The sequence below is a fragment of the Chiloscyllium plagiosum genome, chromosome 9, assembly GCF_004010195.1.
Source record: "Chiloscyllium plagiosum isolate BGI_BamShark_2017 chromosome 9, ASM401019v2, whole genome shotgun sequence".
Lineage (NCBI taxonomy): Eukaryota > Metazoa > Chordata > Chondrichthyes > Orectolobiformes > Hemiscylliidae > Chiloscyllium > Chiloscyllium plagiosum.
Window position 1 is genome coordinate 81,296,389 of NC_057718.1, and position 24,492 is coordinate 81,320,880.

The 24,492-nt window shown below is 39.1% G+C and overlaps 1 protein-coding gene across 10 annotated transcripts in view; it reads left to right on the top strand.

Moving 5' to 3' along the window:
• LOC122552980 (protein quaking) overlaps positions 1–24,492 on the top strand; it is a 563,704-nt gene that overhangs the window by 358,780 nt on the left and 180,432 nt on the right. For all 10 annotated transcript variants that reach the window (XR_006312579.1, XM_043696323.1, XM_043696324.1 and 7 more), the window contains exon 4: positions 11,144–11,287. Coding sequence is in view for 9 of the 10 variants with exons in the window: in XM_043696323.1 (XP_043552258.1) it covers positions 11,144–11,287 (144 nt within the window). In the remaining variant the exon portion in view is untranslated. The remainder of the gene's footprint in view (positions 1–11,143; positions 11,288–24,492) is intronic.

Genomic DNA, 24,492 nt, shown 5'->3' on the forward strand with positions numbered 1-24,492 from the left:
TCATTGTTAACAATGGATTCTAAAATCTTGCCAATTACCGAGGTCAGACTAACAGGCCTATAAATTATTGTCTTCTGTCTCCCTCCCTTCTTAATCAGGGGTGTTACATCAGCCATTCTTCAGTCCTCTGGGGCCCTCCCTGACTCCAGTGTTGCCTGAAAGGTCAGCACAATTACCTTCACCTTCAATCTCTTCAGCTATCTCCTTCAGATGTCTGAGGTGTGGTCCATATGGACTATCCAAGAGTTTCCCCAGCACCTTCTCCTAAGTGACAGCAATTATGCTCACTTCTGCCTCCTGACTCTCTCAAAGTTCTGGTGTGCTGCTGGTGTCTTCCATTGAAAATTAATGTAAAGTGTCTCTTGAGTTCCAATGCTATTTTTTGTTCCCCATTATACTTCTCCAGCTTCATTTTCTGGTGATCCAAAGTTCACTTTTGTCTCTTTTGTATGACCATTTTAAAAAAAAAGCTTCCAGTCTCCTTTTATATCACGAGCTGGTTTGCTCTCAGATTTTATCATGTTGTCCCTTTTTTTTTTTAAGTTATCCTCTGCTGTTTTTTAAAGGCTTCCCAATCCTCTGTCTTCTCACAGATCTTCATCATATTGTATGTTTTTCCTTTTGCTTTTATGCTGTCCCTGACTTCCATCATCAGCTATGGTTGCCTTGTCCTCCCCTTAGTATGTTTCCTTTTCCTTAGGATGAATTTCTGCTTTGTGTCCTGAATTACCCCCAGAAACCCTTACCATTGCTGCTCTACCATCTTCCCTGTTAGACTGCCCTTCCAGTCAACTCTGGCCAACTCTTTCCTCATGTCTTTGTAGTTACTCAATTGTATTACTGTTACATCTGAATCCAACTTCTCCCTCTTAAACTACAGGGTTAATTTTATCATATTATGGTTACTCCCTGAGGCATTCCTTCACCTTAAGCTCCCTGATCAAGTCTGCCTCATGCAAATCACCAAATCCAGAATTGCCTATTCCCCAGTGGGCTCTACAACAAGCTGCTCCAAAAAAGATTTCACAGATGTTCCTCAGATTCCTTTTCTTGAGATCTGCTACCAAACTAATTTTCTTAATACACCTGCATATTGAAGTGCCCCATCATTATTGTAATGGAGCCTTTCTTACATCCTGTCTTTTCTATCTTCTGATTTATTTTAATCCCCACATTCTGACTACTGCTAAGATGCTGATACATAACTTCCATCAGGGTCTTTTCTCCTTTCTCCTCAACTCTACCTACATAGATTCTATGTTGGCCAGCTCTGTATCACTTCTTGCTATCAATTTAATTTAATTCTTTACTTATAAGGCAATCCTTATCTCTCTGCTTTTCTATGTGCCCTCTTGATAAGATGTATATCCTTGGATATTTAATCCTGAGCTTTGATCTTGCCGCCATGTCTTTGTGATACCCACAACATCTTACCTGCAAATTTCAATCTATGCTATATTCTCATTTATCTTGTCTTGTGTACTGCTTGCATTAAGTACAACAGCTTCATCCAGTGTTAACTGTCTCCTCCTAACTATTCCCTTATGTGCTGTGCCTGAAGTTAGATGCACTTCTCGACATCACTTTGGAGCTCATCAACATCTTATACTACAATGTTGCTGCTAGGCCACTTTGTCCAGAGCCACACACTTGTTTTGTGCATCAGAACCGAATACATTTTAGGACTCTTAGCTTGTTTTCTTAAGCTCATTAATTTCACACTTGGGCACTCGCAATACCTCTGCCTTGCCTTTTCATGCAGAAAGCAAATCAGGCAGCTTGAAATACTTGCCAGCACTTAGCAGCCAAAAGGTAGACATATTAGTGTACAGTACTGTGCTACACATCTAAAGATATCGCAACAGTTTATGGTGGCATGACCATTGCATATGCTTCAATGATATAGCCATTTCTAAAATTCTAAGAGTACAGTTGTTAATCCAATGAAGAGTCAATCAGGCTAACAGGTCTGGCTTTGTTCAGGAAAGATGGTGAGCTGTCCAGAATGAGTGAGTAGGAAAGGCAGAGAGTATAAAGGATTAGTAGTTTGGGGGATGAATGATTGGATAACAACAGTTGAAGGAAATGAGGGGTAGACCATGAGCCTTAGTTGGAGGTGGATGTAGCAGCAGCATTAAAGTGAGGGTAAAGTAGCAGAGAGCATACTTAACCCTTTCTCTGTCTACTCTGTCAAGAATCTGAAGAATCTTTTATATTTCAATAAGATCACCTCTCATTTTTCTACATTACAGCAAGTACAAGCCCAACTTAATGAATGTTTCCTCATAAGACAACCTTTTCATTCCTAGTATCAGCCTAAGAACCTTCTCTGGATTCCTCCAAAGTCATTAAATCTTTCCTTATATAAGGTGCCCAGAATTACTCCTGTTAATCAAGCTGTGACCTTGTGTAATTTGTGTAATGCCTACCTACTTTGATACTCAATTCCCTTTGAAATAAAGGTCAGTATTCTATTTGCCTTCCCTATTACTTGTTGAACTTGGATGCCAGCTAATGTGATTCATGCAGGAGGACTCCCAACTCCATTTCTTCTGTAGATTTCAACAGTCTTTCTCTATTTAAATAATATTCACATTACCTTCAGTATATTCCTCCATCTCTCATTTATATACTCCTACCATCACAGTAATTAGTCTGGTGAACCTTCACTGCACTCCTTTGAAAAGTATGTCCTTTTTTTCATAATGGGACCAAACTACATTTAATACTCCAGGTATGGTCTCATCAAGGCTCTATATAATTGAGCAAGGCATCTTTACTTATACTAAAATCCTCTGTGGTAAAGGTCAACATGTAATTTGTCTTTCTAATTGCTTTCTGCACCTGCATATTAGTTTTCAGAGAACATTGATACTCAGGGACCTTGGACTGCAGTATTTCCCACTCTCTTGTTATTTAAGAAGTACTCTGCACCTCTGTTCTTTCTATCAAAATGGATCACCTCCTAATTTATATCCATGTACAATTTATTGCCTCTACTATACGCTTTCCCACTGTCAACCTGTCCAAATCTCCTTAAAGACTTTATGCATTATCCTTGCAAAACACATTCCCACATACTTTTAATTTATTCAAAGGATGGAATATGGGCCAGCATTTATTGCCCATCCCCTCTTGCTAGCTAGCTTGCCAGACCATTTCAGAATTAAGAGAGTAGTTAAGAGTCATCCACATTTCTATGGATCTAGAGTCAAATGTAGGCCACAAGAAAGGATGGCAGTTTGCTTCCTTAAGAAACAAGATGGGTTTTTACAACAAACAACAATGGTTAGACTTTGGTTTCAGATTTTAATTTTCATTGTACTCAATCTGCTGGTGGGATTTGAACCAAGGTGCCCAGTACCTTGCTTGGATCTCTGGATTACATGTCTAGCAACAATAACTCTAGTTCATCACCTATTGATAGGAAATTAGTTATGCATAGCTTGAGGCTAACCATTCCACAAGCAATGGTGCACCATTGCTTCCTTCTGCACCACATGCTCGTCTTCTATCCAACTGAGCAACTGACTCCCCTTCCAAATAGGTTTTGGAAATGCGATCTTGCTCTCCAAAGCCAAATCATTGATATTGATTGTGAGCAACTGGGGCATAGGCCCTGTTTCTCATGGTTCCCCACTAGTTATAGCCTGTCAACTTGAGAATGTTTTGTTTTTTTCGACTCTGTTTTTTTTCTATTAAGTGCTCCTCAGTCTATGCCTACATTGCAACTTATCCACTGTGCTCTAATTTTTATTTAGAGTCACAGAGATGTACAGAAAGGAAACAGACCCTTCAGTCCAACTCGTCCATGCCAACCAGATATCCTAACCTAATCTAATCCCATTTGCCAGCATTTGGCCCATATCCCTCTAAACACTTCCTATTCATATACCCACCCCAGATACCTTTTAAATGCTGTAATGTACCAGCATCCACCACATCCTCTAGGAGCTCATTCCATACACAAACCACTCTCTGCGTGAAAACGTTGCCCCTTAAGTCCCTTTAAAAGTCTCCCCTTCTCACTCTAAACATATTCTTGATGATTGGCATTTGCCAAAAACATCAATTCTCCTGCTCCTCAGATGCTGCCCTGACCTGCTGTGCTTTTCCAGCACCACACTCTCGACTCTAATCATCAGCATTTGCAGTCCTCACTTTCACCTAAACATATTAGGTAAATACTCAGGGAAAAGACCTTGGATATTTATCTTATCCATGCCCCTCAGGATTTTGTAAACCACATACTTGTGTGAAACCTGATTGAAAGCATTCTAAAAATCCAAATATATTGCATTCACTGTTTTCCCCCTTGTCTGTTCTGCAGGTTACATCTTACAAAAAACGTTTTGTCAAACATGATTTCGCCCTTTCATAACTCCATACTGACTATTCTATCAGCTTATTTTCTAGTTTCAAATTTATCATGTCCCTTTTCCTACTGTTGATGTCAGACTAACAAGTCTGTAGTTCTCCGCTTACTCCTTCTTTCTTTTCTTAAGTATTGAGATTACATCCGCAATTTTCGATATGCAGGTACAGTTCCAGAAACCGTGGAATTTTGAATGATGATTATGAATACTTATTCAATCATAAACACCCAAGTAATACCATAACACGATATTGGCAAAGTAGTAGTCTCTCAGGAAATTGTTCTACATGATGTAAAGAATTAAAGTGTGTTGAGAATTGGACTACATAGTTCCATATAATAAGCAATGAACAGAGCAAGCAAGCACATCAACTAATTTGCTGTATTTATTATGTTGATACCAAATGTGATCTATCAAATAATTTTGCAGTTGTATAGCGTTGTCATTATTTCAACATACTTTCAGGCAATTGTCAATATAACTGCTAAGGTTATAGTTGTATAAAGATTACTATTACAGCTGCAGGCAGAAAAATACAATGTAGAGATGCAGATTATGAAATTACTAATTCAAAGTTGGTTGAATCCTTATGAAATAATGGCCATGTGCTTGTTTACTCAGGTTCGCATTAAACAAGTCATTCTCTGACTCTGACTTTTTACAGTTGCACAAAATAATTGCCCTTCTGTCGAGGCAGCAATCTTCTCAATGAAAATTAAGTTTACTTGTAGGTACAGGAATAACATTTTGTGCATATTTATGTCCTATTCGAACGAACTCTGCGTTTTTGTTATTTTTATTTTATATAATTATCAATTTTGGCTTGGAGCTGTGCACTGAATAGTGAGTTGCAAATGACCTTTGGACCGTGGACTCAGCTTGTGTCAAAGAAAAAGGAAGAGAAAACATTTATTTGTTTATTTGTGAGACCAGGTCAGGAAGTTAATTGCAGGTTGGTTCTTGATCAAAAGGTTCTATAGACACATCAACACTGACACAGGACTGTATATTAAAACAGATGTTAAAACTTTAACCAAAAGCAACATCAGTACCTGGGACTTGATTCTGGCAAGTCTGGAGAGACCTTACACTGAAGCAGATTGAAGGTGTTAACTGGTAACTTGGATCTCACGGACAGACAATCAGTCCGACAGGGACAGGCCAAGTTTGAACTGGATTTTGAACAATGTTCGCTTTGAGTAATTTGGCTTTTGATGCTATATGTGAAGATTTGAAAGCTCCCTCCTAATTAGCTATTGGAAGATCAGAGAATTGAAATTCAGTTGTAAATAGCACTGACTTCCTCTGAGTAACCTGATGGACATCTTCAGAAAATCAACCAAGAAACAATCGTCTATGCCTGTTGATAGTGTACCACTTGAGTCATCTGGCCAGTTTTGTTATTTTCTTTGGGTTTACGACTTAACTGGATTTATTTGTCTACTTCTGTGTGAAATGAGGCTAAAAACAATAGTTATTGGATTTATATCATAGACATCAATGATATTACTTTGTTCAATTTTGCTCAGCTGAATTTACTTTTTTGTTAATAAATTCCTGAATCTTTTGTTTAAGTTACATTTCTGGTGTCAGGAATTGATTATTTGCAGAGTCAGGGATTAGTTAGTCATGGTTAGGAATCATTAGGATAAATTTTGAGGGTCTTTGTAAGGTTATAATTTTACTGTGTTGTGAATACAGAAGTAAGAAGGCTGATTTTATTTAGCAGGCTGTCTGTATGTCGTATCAGGTAAAAAATTTGCTTCGAAAAAATTAATTCTATTTGGTATTGATATCATCTTTTAATTCGACCATAAATAAGATGGCCTGAAAGTGTGCTTTAATTTCCAACTGTCATGTTTCCTGTTTCCTTGTTTCTGGTAGTTTCTGAAATTAACAACTTGCATTGAATTATATGACGTTGTGCTTGGACTTCTGCCCAATTGAAACTGAACTGTACTGGACACTTAGAACTCTTGGAGTAGCTTTATGGCTTAGGCAGTAATTTAAAATATTTTATTCATAGAATTTATAGAGTTTATTCAAAGAATCATAGAATCCCTATAGTACGGGAAGAGGCAATTCGGCCCATTAAGTCTGCACTGACCCTTTGAAGAGCATCACAACCAAACCCAGCCCCACCCTATTCCTGTAACCCCATTACTATGGCTAATCCAACTAATGGAAACTCATTTTGCATAATTCCTATTTTTTCAAACGCTCCAATAAAGTCACCGGTAATAAAAATTGGGAAAGCTGTACAGCAGACTGCCCAATTTGCTCTCAACCATTTTACAGTATGGAGCATAAAAATCCAGCAGTAAACAAAGCTGTCATTTAGATAAGTAGTGGCTGGAAGAACACAGCATGCCAGGCAGCATTAGGAGGTGGAGAAGTTAACGTTTCTGATATAACCCTTCAGAACTCCATGTAGGGGTAGGGCGCTCTACAGATAAAGAGATGGGGAGGGAGGTGGTGTTGGGTTGGGTTTGAAAGAGCAGCAGAATGGTAAGATGGTGATAAGTGAGCACAGGTCGTGGGTATGATCTGGTTGGTCGATGGGAGGGATGAATCCATTTGGTAGCTGGAAGGAAGGGTCGGTAGGTGGAATGGGAGGGAGGAGGCGGGGCTGGAAAGGGAGCAGGGGGATAGGTGGGAGAGTTATTTGAAATTGGAGAATTCAGTGTTAAGTCTTCCAGTCTCTAGGCTGCCCAGGTGGAAGATGAGGTATTGGTCCTTCAATTTGTGGTCTGATTCATTGTGGCAATGGAGGAGGCTGGGTTGACATGTCGGAAGGGTAGTGGGAAGGGGAATTGAAGTGGGCGCTGACCAGGAGGTCAGACTGGCCATTTTGAGCCCGGCAAAGATACTCGGCGAGACAGTCACCTCGTCTCTATTTGGTCTCCCCAGTGTAGACAAGACCACGTCAAGAAGGTGGGATGCAGTACACTAGGTTGGAGGAGATGCAGATGAATCTCTGTCTCACCTGGAAGGTCTGTTTAGGACCTTGGATGGAGATGAGGGAAGTGATGTATGGGCAAGTGTTGCATCTTTTTCGCTACAGGGAAGGTACCAGGAGGGTTGGTGGGGAGTGTGGCACAAACCAGGGAGTGGCAAAGGAAATGGTTCCTGCTGAAGGCAGAGAGGACTGGGGAGGGGAAGATGTTCTGGCTGGTGGGGCTTGATTAGAGTTGGTGGAAGTATTTGAGGATGATACATAGGACGCAAAGGCTGGTAGCATGGATAGTGAGGACAAGGGGGACTCTATTATGTTTGCACTCATAGATTTAATTTAGACTTCAGTTCGCATGTTAGCTTAGTTGGCTGCACAGCTCTTTGCGATGCAGAGTGATACCAACAGTGTGGATTTAATTACCACACCGCCTCAAGTTATCATGTATGACTTTCCTTCTCAACCTCTCCTCACCTCAGACATGGTGATCTCAAGTTAAACCACCAGCAGTCATCTCTGTCTAATGAGAAAGCAGCCCTATGGTCTGATAGGACTTTACCTTATTTACCATTTACCTCTGAAATGTATATATAATACAAAACCTGAGGAGTCTTATGTTATCTTTAATCGTAAAAGCTTGATTAATATTTTACTAATTTCACATACATTTCTTAGTGAGTAGTGAGGATGGCAGCTGCTGGAGAAGTCAAGAGTGGATAAAGTGTAACGCTGGAAAATGCATAGCAGGTCAGGCAGCATCTGAAGAACAAGAGTGTTTATGTTTCAGGCTTAACCCTTCATCAAGACTGGGGAGGCTGAAGGGGGCTGAGTAATAAATGGGGGGTGGGGCTAGGGGAAAGGTAGTTGGGATGGTGATGTGTGAAGGCGGGAGGTGATTGTGATAGGTTGGTGGAAGTGTGGAGCGGATAGATGGGAAGGAAGATGGACAGGTAGGTCAGTGGAGCCAAGTTGGAGGGTAGGATCTGGATGGGATGGGATGGGTGCTGGGTAGATTTGAAAAATTATGAATTCAGTGTTGCGTGGTTGTAGGCTCCCGAGGCGGAAGGTGACGTGTTCATCCTCCAGTTTGCTGGTGGCCTTGTTCAGGCTATGAATGCCAAGTTCAGGCCGAGAATGTCATGGGGGGAATGGGAGGGGGAGTTGAAATGAATGACTAAGGTAGGTGTGGTTGGTTGGTGCGTACAGACCAGAGATGTTGGTGCATACAGACCAGAAATGTTCCCTGAACCTTTCCGCGAGTTTGTGCTCCATCTCTCCAATGGAGACTACATTGAGAGCAATGGATGCAGTAAATGAGGGTATGCAAGTAAATCTCTACTGGATTTGGAATGATCATATGGTGTCTTGGACAGCAGTTGGGGTGGGGATGTGGGCACAGGTTTTGCACCAGGGGAAGGTGCCAGGTGTGGAGAAATGGTTTGTGGGGAGTATGGACCTAACAAGGGAATCAAGGAAGGAATGGTCCCTATGGAATGCAGTTAGGGTTGGGGAGAAAAATAGATATTTGGTGGTGGGGTCTGACTGTAGGTGGCAAAAATAACAGAGGATGATATGCTGGATTTAGAGATTAGTGGGGTGGAATGTGAGGACTGGGGGATTCTATCCTTGTTGCAGTTGGAGGAATGAGGTTAAAGGGCGGTGTTGCGGGAAATGGAAGAGATTGAGGGCATTGTTGCTAACAGGGGAGGGGAAATTACAATCCTGGAAGTAGGAGAACATCTGAGATTTCCTGGAGTGGAATCGCTCATCCAGGGAGCAGATACAGCGGAGACAGAGGAATTGGGAGTAAGGGATTGTGTTTTTACAGAAGTGGGTGGGAGGACATGTAGTTAAGGTGTGGAATGTAAGATCATTATTTGGCCAGTTGCATTGTGTTTTTCCAAGAGTATGACATTTTTTTAAGCATTTATCATGGTGTTAGAAAAAGCTATCTGTATGAAGAACGTGTCTCCTGCAATGTTTTATCGTTTACAATGTACCAAGTGGGGAGAATTCCATTAAAGACCATCAAGGATGTTGACACGATTGTAGGAAATTTTGGATCACCAATACCCACCTTCAAATTAAAAAGCAGAATTCTTTTAATGGAGCAGTCATTTTAATAAACGGTCACCATCTCACAATATGTTGGATAAAATGGGTTTTGGTTGCTATGATTTAAAAACAGATTTGTGAATGAACTCCTTACTACTTAATGGTGTTCATACGCGAGGAATAGCAATGTCCTTTAAGTATTGAGTTTTATTATTTTCTGCTTCAGGATTATATTCAGGTACTAAAATTTAATTCTGATGCTTACATTTAGAGGGAAGTATTCCAAATGAAAAAGTTCTGAACCGTCTCTGGTTCTCAATGATATCCTGCTAATATTTTAGAATTATCTTAAGAAACGCTGTGTATATTACAGCATTTATTACTTTCATTCAGTGGTGCCTACCTTTCCTTTCTATTAGGGTGGACACAATAATTTATAACAGCAAAGTTGTTATTATTAGGTTAAGGATAATTTCTCCTAATTGTGCTTATTTCCATAAATTATCACTGTAATTTGACCAAGTATTAATAGTATATAATTTATGGTCCCAGGAGTTGACACATAACTGAGAAATCAATATTTTATACAAATCAAAGAGTCATGGTAGTAATTTTAGGATTGATTAAATACACATGGGTGTAAAATATTCATTTTTCTTGACTATCAACTTATTAATGAGCTGAAGGAGCCTAAATGGATTAGACTCCAGGGAATATAACAAGTCACATCACAGTCCAGTGCAGTCCCTGTATCATTTGTCACCAACATCATGCAGAGCCCTGCGGAGGAGTACCATCTCATGAGATGTCAGAGCAGCATTTTGTCCAGAACTTTGGTTGGGCTTCAGTCTCCCTACTGAATTATTATCAGAATTCAGTGCAATCATTTCGGACAGCACTTTCCAATTGCTAAGTGCTCTGTAGTAGTGAGATTAGGTGGACGAGAGAAAATTAAATCCTGTGACAAGAAAGATTATACCCTGCATCCTTGCAATTTAGTTTTGGCCATACCACACAGTCACTTACAATGTGCAAATGAAAATTTTAATTTCACCTATAAAATTATCTGAAAATGTTGGTTTATAAATTCAAAATGGAACTGAAAGCTTACATTTAACCCCAATTTCAAAACATTTATATTCCTGAATAATTGAATCTTTAATTTTTCAACTGGGGTATAATTAAATCTTAAGGCAAAGGATTATGTTTTAAAACAAATTAACTGGGGTGAAAAATTATAATTTAACAATCATAATAATTCGGGTAGAAGTAAAATATGGTTACTTTAAATGAATGGTTTGTCATATACACAGATTAAATCAGGCTTATGACATATCTCTTGTGGGAAATATTGCATCGTGGATTATTTGAAGTAGTAATTTGTGTGGATGTGATGGAAGCACATTAAAAAGGTTTGGACATATGAATGCATGCATTTCATCTTAAACTTGGTGATGCATGTTAATGCTTCCATGTCTTGTACTATTAAGATCATCTTTCCATTACCTGTGACCATGGAAATTGGAAAAAGATTCCAAGCACAGGTTATATTGTCATGGGTTACTCCTGTGGGATTTGTTTTATGTGATCAAAGGATACCATAGGTAGTAGCATCGAAAAATGGTGTTTGTTCATCTTTTCAGTGGAGCTAGAATTAATTGGGCACAAAGAAATCATAAATAAGAAAACTGACTTCTGTTTTGCTTTTGATCTTTAATACCATTCTTTAACACCTTTCTTTGGCCTGTTGGTGTTACAGGAGGAACAAAATAGAGGCAAACCCAACTGGGAACACCTAAATGAAGACTTGCATGTATTAATCACTGTGGAAGATGCTCAGAACAGAGCAGAAATAAAACTAAAGAGGGCAGTGGAGGAAGTTAAAAAGTTGCTTGTACCAGCGGTAAGTACCTTCAATAACAGGTTCTGATTTCCCCCATGTAACTTATTTAATCTACTTGCTCAAAATCACAAGCAGTTGACAAAAATGTACAACCAAGAATTCTATAAAAGGGAGGTTTTTATTTGCTCTCATGTTAGGTTTTTTTCCACTTGTCGCTGAAGGGCATTGTTTACTTGTCAGGTTATCTAAGATTACATAGAGATCTTGATAAGTTAGATCAGTGGCCTTACAAATGGCAAATGGAGTTTAATTTGGATAAATGAGGTATTGCATTTTGGTAATTCTAACAAGGACAGGACTTAAACAATTATCGGTAGGGCCCTGGGTAATGCTGTAGAACAGAGAGATCGAGGGGTTCAGGTACATAATTCTTTTGAAGTTGTGTCACGGGGTGTTGGATTTGGGGCATCATGTTGAAGTTGTACAGAATGTTGGTGAGGCCTCTTCTGGAGTGCTGTGTGCAGTTCCGGTTGTCCTGTTATAACAAGGGTATTATTAAACTGGAGAGGGTTCAGAGAAAATTTAGTAGGATTTTGCAGGGAATGGGGGCATTAGAGAAATAAAAATAGACTGAAAAGACTGGAACTTCTTTCACTGGAATATAGGAGGTTGAGGGGTGACCTTATTGAAGTTTATAAAATCATATGGGGCAGAGATAAGGTGAATGACAAGGATCTTTTCCCTAGGTTGGAGGAGTTTAAAACAAGGACATAGTTTTAAGGTGAGAGGAGAAAGATTTAAAAAAGGACATGAGGGGCAACTTTGTTTTTACACAGAGGGTGCTTCATGTGTGGAATGAACTGCTAAAGAACGTGGCAGATGCAGGTACAGTTATGACATTTAAAAGGCATTTGCATAAATTCATGAATTGGAATATGCCAAGTGCCGGCTATTGCATTTGGAACATGGTCAGCGTGGACTGATTGGACCCAAGGGTTTGTTTCCATGCTGCATGACTATGACTGTACCCAACAGTTGGAAATTTTGACAACAAATGTTTGTAAGTTAGCTTGTTGGTATCAGAGGTGAGCATAAAAATATAACATTTAGAAACCGGCTTGTATTTAAAACATTATCAACTTATGACACCACTTTTAATGAAATGTCAATTTGTCTTTGCAATCCACAAAACCCACTCTGTTCCTGCAAACAGTTCCATTTGCATAAAATGAAATTGTCAGAAAGGCAGAAAGATAATAGTCACTTTATATGCGTAAAACATGATGCCTAAGTGCCCAGAAAGTTAGGAGGTAAGTGGTGCTCATTCTGTGGCCAAAGTGTCACATCGTATGGCATGTACCTTACGTGAGTGTAGGTATGGAATGATACAGGTTTGATCCATTGCATAGGCAGATTACCTGCTTTGGTCCATATCTTCAGATCAGCAGCCAAACTTCAAGGAACCATTTAAAACTCTCATTTGAAAGACATGTCTAAGACTTTTGGCTTTGCTTATTGTGTTTGTTATTATGACTACGTGTAGAGGGGGACTTTTCTTCCCTTTATTAATCCCTTCCTGGTTGGTCACAGCAAATACTTTTATTTCTTTTTAGCACAAAGCTATCACACTTCAGCTGGACGACAGTTCACAAGAAAATGAAAGAGTTAATTACCAAGTTCTCTTGAGTGAAAAAAGGGGAATTTTATTCTCTACTAAATCCATGAAAATGGAATAAAAACATAATGTCAAACATACAAACAAACTCAAAATGAAAAGTTAAAAAGTGTGTGTGTCTGGTGCAGCAGAGTAGGATAAAGGCTATACAGTTTGAGCTTTCAGTCTTGAGTTAAATGTTCAACCTGAGACACAGTTGATTTAGTTATTGACTAGTACCCTAAGCAATGCTGAATTTTGTAGATATCCTTGTGTTCTTGCAAAGTGGTTGTTTCCCCAATTTACTTTCTCAATGGGGCCTTTTTTTTTGAATGCTGATGAAAAGAGGCAGGGTGAGAGATTCTTGCTTACAAATTCATTTCCATTATCTCTGTTCTGATGCTGAACCATTGCTCAGTGTGTAATCCCAAGTCTGTACATTGTTTTTCCAAGTTGGCTGACTGGCAGTCATGGATCTCATCTCTGAATATGTAAAATTATCAACTAATGTGAGTTAAAACACAAGTTGTAAATGTTTTGATGCTGACTTGGTTGCCTGGTTTCAATGTCTATAGATTCAAATCACACTTTTAGTGTAGGCAGTTTTGTTTATTCCATAAAGTTTGAGGAAAACTTTGTGAGGCTTATGATCAGATGACCACTACAGCCATTTTAGGTCCATGTTTCTTCCTTTCTAGAAACTGTAATGTGGAGGTGCCACTGTTGGACAAAGTTAAAATTCTCACAATGTCAGATAATAGTCCAACAGGTTTATTTGGAAGTACAAGCTTTCAGAGTGCTGCTCCTTTGTCAGGTAGCAAGTGAGGCAGGATCATAGGACACAGAATTTATAGTACAAGGTCATAGTGTCTTACAACTGATGCAATGTATTGAGCAAAGCTAGATTGCTGTTAAATCTTTAATCACTTAGAATGGGGTTGCAGGTTTTGATTCATTAATATGTAAATCCCAGAACTTCCTTCAAGTCCCATTCCCAAGATCTAAAAGAAGTTCTGGGATTTACATATTAATGCATCAAAGCTTGCAACCCCATTCTAAGTGATTAAAGGCTTACCAGCAATCTCGGTTAGTTCAATATATCGCATCAGTTATATGACACTTTGATCTTTTACTATAAATTCCATGTCCTATGATCGTGCCCCACTAACTACCTGAGCAGCACTCTGAAAGCTTGTACTTCTACATAAAACTGTTGGACTGCAACATGGTGTGATTTTTAACTTTGTAAAAACTGTTTAAGATCTTGGGTTTAATGATCAGATTTGATAGTCCATATTTGTCACTGGCATAAAATGCGAATGTCCTCCAATCCACGTTAAAACTGTGGGTTGATGGCAGTCGCCACTGTTTCTACACCAGTCATGAGTGGGCATTTGAGTTGACCTATTAGGCTGCCCAACCCATGATCAGTGACCTACCCATAGGGCCATGACCGACACCACAGCTTACCCGCTCTGCCTTAATGTTGACAAAGCGAAAAGTCACACAATAAATGGACTTAACAGCAATCTAGATTTGTTCACTATATCACATCAGTTGTATGACACTTTGATCTTTTACTATTAATTCTGTGCCCTATGACCCTGCCCCATTAGCAAGGACGAAGGAGCAGAGCTCTGAAAGCTTGTAATTCCCAATAAACCTGTTGGACAATAACCTGGTGTTGTGATTTTAACTTTTTCCACCCCAGTTCAACACCGGCACCTCCACATTACTGTTGAGACAGCTCAATTTGCTCTGGTCCTGCAGCAGCCCCGTTGGGTACAGCATGAAATGACACCCCGATTTAGGTTCAATGCAATTTCAGTTCAGTTCATTCTCAAGGTCAATGAGTTGCTTAGTCAGCAGCAAGCTTTTTTTTATGGATACCACTTATCAATTGGTTGAGGTTTAGCAGCAGTCATGTTTGTGTGAGCTATTTTATTAATTGGAGGAAAATTTAAAAATAAAGCTGACAGGGGAAAACTTGCAATGAAATTGCTGTTCCAATGATTGGGATTTATCTGGTTCTTCAATGATTTTAAAACGAAGCTGAATTGAATTTAAGGGAAAATCTGAATGTAATTTGATTCCACTTGTTTTAATTTATGGGTGGAATTGATACGTCGAAAACTAATGTTGTACAGTTTAATTTCTGAAACTACCTACCCTGTAAAATACATTAAAGTAACTCCAGTTAAGGGTTTAAGATTTTGCTCTAGCTATAAAGACTAATTAGCTCTGTTAACTTGTGACTGGATTTTTAATTTAGTCTAATGTTTTGTGGGAGGAATTGTTATGAATACTGTACTGCTACCTTTGAAATTAAAATCAGATTTTCAGTTAATAACAAAGAATAATGTAACAAACTTTCACAACTTAAGATGCTTACTCTAATAAAAGACTCAAAGCACTACTAAATATTTAGGTAATTTACCCTTTAAATCACAAAACAGAATACAGGTAATTAAGTAGACACTTAATTTTATTATTGGTCCAAAATAATTCTTATCTCCCAATAGTTCACTTATGTGATTTTTCTTTCTCAACCACATGATTTCTAACCGAGAACTGCCTGTCACAGTAAGAATATTCCCAGAGATTTTTACTTTTGTCAAGTAGGGCACATTTCCCTGCTTTGGTTAACACGACAAATATCATCTTTTCAATCTGAGACAAGCATCCACTTACGTTTAGACACTGAACCATAGAAACTTTGGGCCTCGACCTATCTCTGTTTCAGACCTGAGCATATCATCTTGTCTGTGCTCTGCAAGGATATTTTATGAAAGTCTGGAACCCAATATTACAGTGTACCTTCCCATTCCAAAACCCATCTCCTTAATATCATGAATCAAAGGAGCCCTATATCAAAAGAAATTAATTATCTTTCTTGGGAGCCAAATTTTCTTTAAAGATGGAACTAAACATTTGAAAACAAACGATTTATAACTTTACATTCTCAACAACTTTCTGAGATTTTGGAGACCATTGATCCACTGCTGCCAAGTGGAAATATTTTGTATCTTATTCCCAATGAATCAATCTGGGCTCCTTTTGTACTTTCACAATCTAACCACAGAGGCATATTTCACAGACATCTCATGGAGCCTTCATTTTATTCTAAATGTGAAGAGACAGCCCCGAAACAGTATCATCTCATCTGTTTCCTGATTGAAACAGAATTAGGTTATTTTATGAAGGTTCGTAAAATGTTATTTAGAAATTTGGGTTTGAAATTGGATAGAGCCATGTGTAGCTTTGTGAAGAAGAAAGTAGCTTAGTTTAATTTCATTTAATGCATTTGATCCTATGATGCAGTGAGACAGAAGCAATCCTTTTGGTAAGAGATAACCAGCCAGCTGTTAGTGAGTAAGCAAGTTTTTTCCATAGAGAAAAGCACTCATTCAGGGAGAAAAGGCCTGTTGACATTGGTTGTACAATTTAACAGTCCCCAGAACAGACGGGGTAGATGAAAGGATGTCCTTGGTGGCTTAGAAGTTAGCAAAAACTTCCAGAAACAGAAGGCTTTAAGGTGTCAGAGAGGAAGACCTCTGACAGCACAATTAAATGCATGCATTTAAGGAGCATGTGTTAAGGAATAAGCAAACTGTGCTAGTTAGTTAAGGGGCTCGCGAGGAAAGATTAACTAGAAAAGACAGCATTGAGTGATTGAAGATGTTTGCTGGAAGGAAAGAAAGTACAACCTTTAGCACCTGACAAGAAAGTAAAGTGATGGAAAGTGTCATCAAAAATGCTATCAAGCACCATCTGCTCAGCAATAAACTGTTCAGTAACATCCAGTTTGGGTTCACCCAGGACCACTTCGCTCCTGACCTGATTGCAGCCTTGGTTCAAATGTAGACAAACGAGCTGAATTCCAGAGTTGAGGTAAGAGTGACATCCCCTGGCATCAAAGAAAATTTGAATTAATGGCTTTCAGGGGGCAAACTCTCTGCTGGCACACAGGAAGATAGTTGCGGTTGCTGGTGGTCAATCATCTCAGCTCCAGGATATCTCTACAGGAGTTCCTCAGGATAATGTCCCAGGCTCAACCATCTTCAACTGCTTCATTAATGACCTTCTCTCTATCAGAAGGTCAGAAGTGGGGATGATCACTAATGATTGCATCATGTTTTGCACTATTTGTGACTCCTTCGATACCCAACTGGTCTATGCTGAAATTCAACAAGATCTGGATAATAACCAGGCTAGAGCTGACAAATGGCAAATAACACAATGCCAACAAATGACAATATCCAATAAGGGACAACCTGACCCCTGCCATTTGACATTTACTGAATTCCCCCACTATCAACATTCTGGAGGTGTCCATTGACCAGAAATTCAACTGGACTCACCACATAAACACAGTGACTACAAGAGCAGGTCAGAAGGTAGGAAAACTGTGTTGTGTAACTCATTTCCTGACTCCCCAAGGCCTATCCAGCATCTATAAGGCACAAGTTAGGAGTGAATACTTGAGATCATTCAGTCCATCAAGTCTGCACTGACCCTCCAAACAGTGTCCACCCAGACCCAACCCCCTCAACTCTGGACTTATCATGGCTAACCCACTTAGCCTGTTCATACCTGGGCATTGTGGGGCAAATTACCATGGCCAATCTACCTAACTTGCACATCTTTGGACTACGGCACAAAACTGGAGCATCTGGTGGAAACCCATGTAGAAACAAAACATGCAAGCTCCACACAGACAGTGACCCAAGACTGGAATTGAACCTAGATCCCTAACGCTGTGAGGTTGCAATGTTAACCATTGAGCTGCCGTGTCGTCCTGTGACATGTTGAGTACACGTTGATTCTGTCTTGTTCTATCAATATTTTCTAACTATTCTGTTATCATATTCATTATAATATATTTTCACAACTATCTTTATGCATATCTATCTATTTGGATAGATGGAACTTTTAATACCACATACGGGATCCTAGACTTTGTAAATCATGGCATAGACCATAAGAACAGGAATGTTAAGATGAATTTATCTAAGAAGTTGGTTATACCTTAAGTGGTGGTCTGGGCATCATGCTATAGAAAAGATATTAATGCATTCGAAAGAATGCAGAAAAGGTTTACAAGAATGGTTCCAGGAATGAGACATGTCAGTCACAACCTCTCCAATCTTTCCTCGCTATTATTTGGAGAGATAAACTCTGAGGAGATTTGACACAAGACAGGTATGGATATGGTGTGTACAAGGAGAAAATTCCCACTGATAAACTAATCGTGAATCAGAGGGCGCAACTTAAAATTATTTGAAAATAAAGAAAATGTGAAGTGAAAAGAATATTTTTCACACAACAAGGTAGTTAAGGAATGCATTGCCTGGACGAAGGAGGCAGGTTCAAGTGAGACATTCAAGAGAACGTTGGATAATTACTTACATAGGAAGCATGTGCAGAGTTATAGAGATTGGCACAAATTTAAAGTTCTCAAAGAGCCAGCACAGACTGTGCCATACAATTCTGTGACATACTGTCTTTTCCTCCAAACTAGATAACTTTACACATTCACATTTTATTGTCTTCATCCTGTTCAAACTATTTCACATATCCTATCCAAATCCTCTTTGCATCCTCCTTGCAACTAAAATGCCTACCTAGTTTGGTGTCATCAGCAAATTTGGGAATATTGCATTGACCCCCACATTCACATCAATTATATTGGTTATGAAGAACTATTGCCCCAGCACCTATCTTACAGTATTCCACTGATTCCATTCTGCAAATGACTTCTTATTCAGCTTCTTCTCTCTTCTCAATTCATAATGTAACTCATGCACTCTAATTTTGTTTACTGACATCTTGTGTGAAGCCTCCTGAAAATATGCCACATTCATGTTTTTCTTTATCTATGCTATGTTGTCAAGAAAACTATCTAACAGATTTGTCAAACATGATTTCAGTTTTATAAATCCAGTTCCACCATTATTTATATTCATTGTAATAGGTTCATGAAAATGTTAGAATCTAACGGGTCTGTATATCTCTATTCTCCCTCTCTCTCCCTTCTTAAATAGTGCGAATGTTAGCTCTTACCAGTTTGTAGGAATCTTTCCACATCAGTGAAGATTTGAAAGATAACTACCAATGCACCCACTATCTCTCTAGCCACCTCCTTCAATATACTTTGGCATGTAGCTTTTTCAGTTTAAAAGACTTAAGATCCAGTTCATTTTTAAAGTATTACCTCTTTATTAACACTAATCTCTTTCAATTCCAAAGTTTCACAACTCCCTTGGAATCAAATTCTAATATTTCTGGAAATTTATTGGAGCATTGGAAGATTAAGATCGGTACGTCTGCAATTTCCACCCTTATTTCCCTCAGAATTCAGGAATGCAGCTAAACCTGGCAATACAGCCAGCCTTTTAACCTCTTCAATTGTTGGTTGTTGCAGTATCTGAACTACATACTCTTTCACTGTGACTTTGGCAGCACATTCAAAATACAGATTGGAAATCTTTTATCCAAACCTATCTGAAATCTCCCATTCTCCAATCTTCCTTGATCTCCAGCCTCTGCTGTTCACTCCTGATCTGCCAGAAGCTTTCCCCCACCCCACCTCACAGCATCTCAAGTGGCAGGCTCGGCCAAGAATCTTGATTCCCCTCCCCAAATATTTCAACCAAAATCCCCAATCAGCAACTTGCTAAAGCCAAATTGAAGAGATATCTTGCCAGTACTGCTTGTCATTTCTGGTTGAGTTCCTGTGTGCACAATGACTGCTCTACTCAGAATGTATCTGCAAACTCTGAAAGCAGGATCCAGAAAGTTCTGGAATACGAGAGACCCTGGGAAGCCCGAGCCTGGGATATAAGGCATCAATCCAAATTGTGCGAAGTCAAAGAAAATCTAGAAGGATTGCTCACCACAGAGCTGTAGAGTAGACAACACTCTTGCTTCTTAGTGCAAGGTTCTGGGTTCAAGTTGTGCTTCAGAACACAAAGGAGATACTCAGTTGCAGTACTGAATGACGAAGATCTGCACTATTAGAATGAGACAATAAACTGAGGTTATATCTGCCCTTTGGACAGATGTAAAAGATCCCATTATGCTATTTAGAAAATTACAGGGAGTTATCTCCAGTATTTTGGCCAATATTTATTCCTTAGTTAGCTTACAAAAACAGATTATCAGGTCACTATTACATTGTTATGGAATAGTTTCCAAAATTAGTTGCCATGTTTTCTAAATTTCAATGGTAACTACACTTGGGTGTGTACTTTACTGGCTGTAAGGTGTTTGAAGATATCTGGTGGTTATGTAAAACACTGAAGTCAAAGAATTATATAGGCATTTGAGTGGTGTGGGCTGTGGCGAAATCTGTGGCACTATGAAAGTGCAGCGAGGCTTATCTCAATGTTTGGAGCAGCTTGAGCCATCCTTTATGCTTTTCAAAAGCAGCAGAGTGAAATGCATGCTAGGCAGCAGTGAGTTTCCAGTAGACTGTTGTAATTGTTAAACGCTCAACTCAGCTCATTAATATTCAGCTTCCTATCCTCGTAAAATTTCAAATTTAGTTTGAGGGAGATCAGATTGGGTCTCCAACAGTGTCTTCAACTTAAATAAGAGCTGTTACAGAGGATTGAAGAAAGAGTTGTTTGAAGCATGCTGGGAAAATAGACTAAGGGGAAAGTCAGTGGATGATCAGTGGCAAATATTTAAGCAAATTTTTCATAAAGCTCAACAAAAAATTAATTGTGTAAAAAAGGAGGACACTGAAACATATGATCAACCCATTGTTAACAAAGACAATCGAGACATACAAAATGACAAAACCAAGTAGTGAGCAAGGTGATTGGGATTTTTTTAGGAACCAGCAGCAGATGACTAAGGACTTAACAGAGGGAGAAAATTTATGAAAGTAATTGGTAAGAAATATAAAAACAAACAGAGCTTCTATAAGTATATAAAAAGAAAGTGGCTAAAGTACAGGATCTTTCGGGGATTCAACTGGGGAATTGATAACGGAAATTCAGATATTTTATTTTAGTCTTCATGATGGAGAACATTATAAACATTGCAAAGTTAACAGATAAACAAAGTGCTAATGGAACAACGATCTTTTTATCATCTTTTTCAGGAGGGACCAAGTATTTGACAAACTAATAGGATTAAAGTCACCAGGTTCTGAGGGTTTACATCCAAAGCTTTTAGAGATTTTTACAGAGACATTAGAGACATTGCAGAATTCTCTGGATTCACGGAAGTTTCCATTCGAAAACACTAATGTGATGCCTGTTTAAGAAGAAAAGGAGACAGAAAGCAGAATATGTAGGCCTGTTCCTGGAGTTCATTATTAAGGAAGAAATAGCTGGACTTTTAGAAAAGCTTACGCAAACAGAGTCAACATAGTTCTATGAGAGAGAAATCATGCTCAACAACTTGCTATTGTTCTTTGAGGATGCAAAGAGCAGAGTTGATGAAAGCCATTCAGTCAGGGTTTTGCACAAGATAATTGCTCCTGTTATTGGGATAATATATTAGTATGAATTAAAGATTAATTAGCATGAAACAGGTCTTTTTCAGATTGGAAAGAAGGAACTATTGAAGTCACACAAGGATCAATCTTAAGACTTCAATTATCTATTGTTTAAATGACTAAGCGGAAAAGGCAAAATGTACAGTATCCAAATTTGCTGCTGATGCAAAAACAAGTGGGAAGGCATGTTGCAATCAGGACATAGGAATCTGGAAGGCGATTTGAGTAGGTTGAGTAAGTGGCAAAATTTGAAAGATGTAGTTTAATGTAGAAAAGTGAGAGATTGTGCTTATTGGTATTATTAATCATAAAATAGACTAAATTTTAAATTGAGATTGCAAAAATTGCAGTGCAGAGATCCACATGTTCTTGTAAATGAGACGTAAAACATGCAGCTACAACACACTATTGAGATGGCAAATTGAATTTTGGTTCTTATTGCTTGGGTGTTAGAGTTTCAAACCAGCAAAATTTTGTTACAATTATACAAGTTGTTGGTGAGGCTGCATTTGGAGTAGTCTGTGTATATTTTGTCCCCATATCTAAAACAAAGAACTGTGAATGCTGAAAGTCAGAAATGAAGAAATTGCTGAGAAAACTCAGCTGATCTGCAGAAAGGTCACTGGACCCAAAAAATTAACTCTGCTTTCCCTCTACAGATGCTCCCAGACCTGCTGGGTTGTCTCAGCAATTTCTGTTTTCATATATAGGGGTATTGACATTGGAGACCATTCAAATGTGAATCACTAGGTTGATTCATGCAATGAATGGGTTGACTTATCAAGAACCGCTAAACAGGTTAGACTTTTATCCATTAGTGTTAAGAAGAATGAAGGGTGATCTTATTGAAACATCCAAGATTCAGAGGGGCTGTTCAAGATAGAAGTTGTAAAGATGTTTTCGCTCGTGGAGGTATCTCGAGCTAGGGGACGTAATTCCAAAATAAGGGGACAGTTATTTAAAACTGAGATGCCAATGAATTTCTTCTCACAGAGGAGAGTGAATTACTGGAATTTCCTATACCAGAGCATTGTGGAAGCAATATTATAAAGTATTTGAATAGGAAACAGATGGACCCTGAAAAATCAGGGACTTGATAGCTATGCTGAGCTGGCACAAAAGAGATGAGGCATGGCATTGATCTTGTTAAATGATAGGAAAGTTTGAAGGCCCAGTTGGCCTACTCCTGCTCCAATTTCTCATGTTCTTTCTTCTTGTTACTAAATTCGCCCCACAGGCTCAAAGTTATGAAATCTCAATAAAGAAACCAGAGCAAATGCCTGTCAGTTTTGGTTTCCTCTGAACAACCTCCACGTTGGAACCACTCATCAGTATTTCAGGGTAATTTCCGTGAGCATCCAATGTGTGCCAACGTCTGAGAACCCTCATGACATGTCTTTGATCGACTTACAAGATGCCTTTGCACCTTGGGCTTCATCAGCAGCTACCACTGTAAAGCAGCAGCAAGGACTATTTGTGTTCAGGGACTTACACCCGTCTCATGGACTGGATCTGGCGACATCTTCAGGCTATTTGCTTGCTGTCATATGCACACTCACTCTGAACCTACCTGGATGCTCACAGCATCCTTGACTTGTATTTCTTTGCTTCAACTTTTTTTTCTTCTTTGTCTCTCAACCTACTTAGCACAGACATAAAGCCAGGAAGTTTGTAATGGTTGTCACAAAGCATCAGTTTGGTAAAGGTGATGGCCTCCACTAAGGCGTTCCCGGTACAGTAAATCAAGCAGCATTTGATATAGGTCCAGGGCAAGCTCAGAGCAGTTATAGCTTGGCTTCTCTTCTCGTAAAGGGTGAAGAAATATATATCGTGCAGCCCATGTCCCATCTTGAGTCTTTCTGTGCTGTAGTTAGCTGCTTTCCTCCTGGAAAGAGAGAAAGGGGCAGCTATTACTGGAGATGAAAGTGAGTGACACAAATGTTACCCCTGAGCAAGTGAGTAGCCAGCATAAAGAGCATACAGGGTTAGTGGTTTTGGGGTAGGTGACAGCAAGTGAGGGAAGGTGATAGCGAGAGAAAGCATAAGCCTTGTTAGGAGGAGGTTAGTGTCTGAGATTAAAGTGAGTGTGCGGCATCTGAGAGAAAATGGTGGCACTGGTACTTCTGCACACCGGTAAGATATTGCCTTACTTCCTCCTATGCTAGACATTCTACCACGTGGCTAAGACTGCTTTAATCTGTGTGGTAACTTTGAACCAGGCTGGCATGGTGCAGTGTTCTAGTCTCCACTGCTGGACTTGAAAGGGGAGACTTTGTTTTGGCACCACCCTATCCAGCAGTACTTCCGGAACCCTGCCTGCAAAGCAGATTGCTGATATTCTCCTGTCTGCCACATCCAAGGTGAACATCAGCAATTTTTCAGGGTAGTTCCACTGTGATAGTGCTTGTCTAGGTGCACCATTCAAAGATAGCATGGGCACAGTGGATACCAGCGTTTGGTGGATATCTGTTTAATGACTAGTTGTTCCAGAAATAGTGTCTGATAAAATGGGGCTGAAATTGGACTTTTTTAGACACCATAGAGGCATGGTAACTAATTATTGAGGGAAGATGGGTGTGATATGAGAGAACTTGCTGGACCCTGTGGCAAAAAACTCTGCAAAAAATATACAATTTGGACTTAACCAAACAAGCATAAAATTCTGTTCAAAGTCTTTCTTCATTCTGTCAAAGGCATTTTATAAATGTTAAGTCATTATTTAGAATGTCCAAAAAAACTTTTAGTAAAATTCAGGTTAAAGATACCAGAGTAATTTCATCTTTTAATTTGAACTGATGTTAGTTCAGTTTGATATCAAATTCTTAATATTTTCTTATCTGACGTCATTCATGGATTTTTGAGAATGCTGCTTTTAAGGCAGTATGACAACAGAACCTTGGAAACCTGCTGCAGTGCCCTTAGGTACATAAAATTACTTCAAACTTAACAGATTGATAAGTCAAACAGTCTCAACTGCATTCTAACTAAAGGTGAAATTTGATGTGCAGGAAATGTGTTTCTGGAAAAGCGCAGCAGGTCAGGCAGCATCCAGGGAACAGGAGAATCGACGTTTCGGGCATAAGCCCTTCTTCAGGAAATAAG